The sequence below is a fragment of the Sinocyclocheilus grahami genome, unplaced genomic scaffold (assembly GCF_001515645.1).
Source record: "Sinocyclocheilus grahami isolate Dianchi unplaced genomic scaffold, SAMN03320097.WGS_v1.1 scaffold43.1, whole genome shotgun sequence".
NCBI lineage: Eukaryota > Metazoa > Chordata > Actinopteri > Cypriniformes > Cyprinidae > Sinocyclocheilus > Sinocyclocheilus grahami.
Genome location: NW_015505222.1, coordinates 159,269 through 164,625, shown reverse-complemented (window position 1 = coordinate 164,625; position 5,357 = coordinate 159,269). Strand labels below are relative to the sequence as shown.

The following is a 5,357-nucleotide window of genomic DNA, read 5'->3' as shown; positions in this document are numbered from 1 at the left end:
TTGTCACGCGTGCACGAAACTACTACAATGGTACCTTAACATTTCACAGACACACCGTGAAATTAATATTGAGTTGCTTTGCTTGTTAAGATAATGTGAGGCAAGAAACACTTAAAAGCATATACTGGTTACATGAGCCTAAGCTCTTCTCAATAAAATCCATGCAAAAGTTAATATCAGATCATTTTAGAATACAGTATAGGATGTACCGAATATACTTCAGTTTCATGCAAAACAGAAATACGACAAATAGAATATCAGATCCCTGTCATATGGCCAAAAATAAATGCTCAAATAAAATGCTTTTTTTGCATAGTTGTGTTTGACACATGAAAACTGTAACAATGTAACGGTGTAACCTTGATCTCACTTGAAATGTGTCCCCACATTAAGTCCTTGAATTTGAGAGTATTGGACCTGGAAAATCCTTGAAAGGATTTTAAGTTAACCAAGGTGTGGGAACCCTGTCTTTGTGTCCACAGAGAGCATGCTGAGAACAGCCAGCAGTCCAGACAGCCTTCGCTCGCGGACGCCCATGATCACGCCAGACCTGGAGAGCGGCACCAAACTCTGGCACCTGGTGAAGAACCACGACCATCCGGACCAGCGGGAGGGCGACCGCGGCAGCAAGATGGTCTCCGAGATCTACCTGACGCGTCTGCTGGCTACCAAGGTAAGGAGAGGTGTATTACATACCTGCAGTTATCAAAGGCACCTTGAAAAACTTCATGCATTACATACTTAATTTGCAAAATACTTGCTAAAAAGGAGATTAAGTGTGTTATAGATCATAGATAACATGGTTAAAAATCATGGTTTGATAATACGTCTCATTCTGCAAAATGGAAGGTTGAGTCAGGCGCATTGCATTGTGGGATACAGTGTCTTGTGCATGTGCTCTGTTGTATACAGCAGATGTAGTAGACTACCTAGAGTACCTACTGCGTACTACATCTAAATGCTATGTAGTATGCCATTGGGAATCTGCTCGCATCATTTTTGTATCATTTACACACTAATATAGTATTTATGTATAGTATATATTATCAAAATAATATAGTTGAATTTTCAGTAATTTTATGGGGTATTGTATTTTTGTAATGCTGTTGCCTTTAAGTTTTTCTTATTTATCTTATTTTATTGGTTTATGCATTAAAGCTGAATTTCTGTTCAGCTTTAATGTATTTTTATTTTTTATATAACTTATTTCAGTTAGTTGCCAGTGCATGATTTCTAATTTTCTCTTTCTTTCTTTTTTTATTCTTTCCATCTAATATTTATTGTATTTTATTTTTAGCTTTCAGTGACCAAAAACCAATTTTAATATTTTTAATTTGAGTTAACACTGTCACATATTTACTTGTAGTCAGAGAAAATCTGTGCAAATCCAAAAAGAAAATGTATTTTTACTGCATTGTCCTGATGTATTTCTCCGGCAGGAGTGTTTAGTGTGAGTACGGTGAAATATGTCGCTAATATTCTCCGTCTTGACAAACACACACTGGAACTAATTGCCTCACTTTTGAAGCACATGTCTGATTTTCTCAGCTGATGTCCTCAGACGGTTAGTGTTGACCTTTGTGTGTGAATGACTAGTTGCTCATTAACATTTACCAGTGCTCCCACTCTCATGGAGAACTGTATCTTAATTAGACCAGTGACCTTTGCTTATTGAGCGGTTTGGGAAAAACTAGCTCTTTATCCATCCTGTGCTCCGTCTCCGTCTGACACTACACAGATATCTCAGCTCACACCTGATGCATTTCCCTGCAGCTCCATAGTGTTTTTGTGAAGAACACATGCATCTGAACCCACAGCAGCTCCAATCACTGATTCTTCACTTAAGACAAATAAGCATGCCTCAATGTTACTGCATTCTGTAACAATGTCACTACAAGGGCACCGTACACGGTTTTCATGCTTAGTATTTTTGTCTAGTTTTCCAGGACAAATATCTAAACGTTCTAAAGTCAAGACACAGGGAAAACCACATAAGATATTAGTTCTTGCTTTCTGAAAAATAAACTGAGTTTAGACTTAAACCAAGAAAAATATCTGCCAGTGGGGTCAGAAAAATACACTTTTATTTTTCTAACCTCATTGTCAGTTATTGTTACTCTTTTTAAGCATAAACCTGCTTATTTTGATGCCTATTATTATTTTATTTTATTTTTCTTTAGAAAACATGATATTGTATGTCATTTTGCTTCTTAAGTAAACATATATTGATGTTAGATTGTTTAGATATTGGTACTGGAAAACAAAAATACTAAGCAAGAAAATAATTTTTCGCAGTGTATATTTAAAGTATATTCACTATGTTTTTGCATGCAATATAATATTAAGCTACGTAGGACATTGCAATGATTTTGCCTTTTATATCTGACCAAGTTTCAAGTTTTGCATGAAGACGGATGTTTTAAATACAGCATCTCTGATTTATACCTCAGTAGCTAAAAGAGTTGAGCTGGTAAGTTTGATTAATTTACATAAATCAGTTCAGAGTTTTTCATGTATAGTTATTCCTTTAAAGAAAATATACAGGTATGCTGTAAATATTTCTGTTCATCACTGGTCCAATGATGAAACATTATGCCTCTGTGTATTTCCTTGGTGAAAAACAGTGTAAAACATGCCTTGATTCACTGACTCGTCTCTCACAGGGGACACTGCAGAAGTTTGTAGACGACCTGTTTGAGACCATCTTCAGTACGGCCCACCGGGGCAGCGCGCTTCCTCTGGCCATCAAATACATGTTTGACTTCTTAGACGAGCAGGCCGACAGACACATGATATCAGACCCCGACGTCAGACACACGTGGAAGAGCAACTGGTGAGTTTGTGTGTCTCGAAATCAAGGAGTGCATTAAAGCATGCATGCTCCCTCTGTTGGTGTTTGAACGCCGTTCCTCTTTGTCTGCAGCTTGCCGTTGAGGTTCTGGGTGAACGTGATCAAGAACCCTCAGTTTGTGTTCGACATTCATAAGAACAGCATTACAGACGCGTGTCTGTCCGTCGTGGCTCAGACCTTCATGGACTCCTGCTCCACGTCAGAACACAAGCTGGGCAAAGACTCGCCCTCCAACAAGCTGCTCTACGCTAAAGACATCCCCAACTACAAGAACTGGGTGGAGAGGTACGACTCCACTTTCATTTCACAGGATGGCTCTTGCTCTTTTGAAATAAGAGTTTACACTCAAAAAACGACATGCTACCTGCTGCATCTACAGCGTTGGATGATATATCACATATTCATAATATATATATATTCACAATGCATTATGGATGATTTTGCACTTTTTATCCGAGCAAGTTTCCTAAAGAACAGATCATTAGACTAGTTTTGCATTAAACACGTTTTTATAGCATTAGTTGAGTTGGTCCGTTTCATTCAGTTACATAATTAGTTCAAATTATCTGTTTGCATGAATCATTTGATCTTTTAGAATCAACTCAAAAATATTCACAGGTGTCTATCTAATTAGAAATATTTCTTTTTATCAGTATGTATTTTATATCGGGACAATGAGCAAATATTTTATGACTTCTTTCATTTATTTAGTTAAAAATAGTGTAAAAATGCCTTGATTATTAAAGCTACTTTTTATTATTAGCTATATTTTAGATCTTAAATTTAAATACTTTGCATGATAAATATGATTAAAATGTAGATATAGTTTTTTTACACTTCCGTTCAATAGACTGGGTTTGGTTCTCAACAAGTCTGCATTTATCTAATCAAAAACAAAATTAACATTAACATTTAAAGCTAACATTAAAAAACAGTAATATTGTGAAATATTATTACAATTTACAATAACTGTTTTCTATGTGAATATGTTCAAATGTAATGTATTGCTGTGATGCGCAGCTGTATTTTCAGCATCATTCCTCCAGTCTTCAGTGTCACATGATCTTCAGAAATCAGTATAATATGCTGATCTGCTGCTCAAGAAACATTTCTGATTATTATCAATGCTGAAAACAGTCGTGCTGCACAATATTTTTGTGGAAACTGTGATACATTTTATTTTTCGGGATTCACAGCTGAATAGAAAGTTCAATAGAACAGCATTTATTTGAAACATAAATCTTTTGTAACATTCTAAATGCCTTCACTGTCACTTTTGAATTTAATTAAAACAATGATTGATATGTTTGATCTGCAGATGGCTGTTAAACTGCTGATCGATGGCTGTGTGTGTGTGTGTGTGTGTGTGTTGTGCAGGTATTACTCTGATATCTCGCGGATGCCTGCGATCAGTGATCAGGATATGAGCGCGTATCTGGCCGAACAGTCGCGTCTGCATTTAAATCAGTTCAACAGTATGAGCGCGCTGCATGAAATCTTCTCCTACATCACCAAATACAAGGACGAGGTGAGAACCGAACGCAGCTCAGGCCTCAGAAAGCTCTCCGTCTGCCGTGTCACTGAATTCACTGGGTTTTCTCGTTCTGTGTAGATCCTGTCGGCACTGGAGAGGGATGAACAGTCGCGCCGCCAGAGACTGAGGGTTAAACTGGAGCAGGTGATCGACACGATGGCTCTGTCCAGCTGATCCGGACTGGAAACCTCCGTGTGTGTTTATACACCAGGACAACGCCACAACGCTGAATGTAGGTGGTGTAGATTTTGCGTTGTTGGACAAAGACGCTCTTTCCTGTTTTGAAGAGACAATGAGGACGTTTGGGACCTCTGATGAAGTCATGTGAGCGTGTCACGAGCCAGCGATCGCGACGGATCAAAGGACACGTGTGTGCGTGTTTACTATGTTTTATTATTTTGTACAAATGTTCTCGACTCTCCGCTCTCTTTGCCACTTGTGTTTCTGCTGAATTTGCACAGTTTACAGAATCAACGAGCAACTGGCTCCATCTCATGAACACGACGTCTCGTTTCGGGTCAGGAAACGCAACGACACATCTATTTTAACCTTTACGTACAGTAGTGTTGACGAAGGTGAATTTGACATTACACAAATGACAAAAAGAAGGAAAAAATAACAAAAAATATGAATAAAAATCTTGTCCTGTGCTATGTTTTATTTGAATGTTGTTTAATGCAAAAAAAAAGGTTTGTGAAGTAGGAATGTGCTTTGATTGTTTTACTATATAAAAAAAAAAAAGATGAAATATTTCATCCAAAAATTACACATTTTTAATTTTGACTGAACTGGTTTTTTTTTTTTAAAGCAAAGCTTTAATTACTGATTCATCAGATGCTACTCTTGATTTTAGACGCCGAATCAACTCGCTCAGATTATTTCAGCAGGTTCATTCTCTGAAGAAATCACTGTTTAGTGAGACTGAGCGGAGATAAATGAGTGAGAAGGAGGCCGAGTGAATTGTTTCCGATG

At 37.4% G+C, this 5,357-nt stretch overlaps 1 protein-coding gene across 1 annotated transcript in view; it reads left to right on the top strand.

Moving 5' to 3' along the window:
- The window catches only part of LOC107582336 (plexin-A1-like), a gene marked incomplete at its 5' end in the record, with an annotated part of 107,517 nt that extends 102,482 nt beyond the window's left edge, over nucleotides 1-5,035 (top strand). Inside the window, 4 exons of the mRNA XM_016268132.1 lie at nucleotides 2,664-2,833; nucleotides 2,924-3,136; nucleotides 4,229-4,379; nucleotides 4,464-5,035. Of these exons, the coding sequence (XP_016123618.1) occupies nucleotides 2,664-2,833; nucleotides 2,924-3,136; nucleotides 4,229-4,379; nucleotides 4,464-4,559 (630 nt within the window). The remainder of the gene's footprint in view (nucleotides 1-2,663; nucleotides 2,834-2,923; nucleotides 3,137-4,228; nucleotides 4,380-4,463) is intronic.
- Nucleotides 5,036-5,357: the final 322 nt, after the last annotated feature.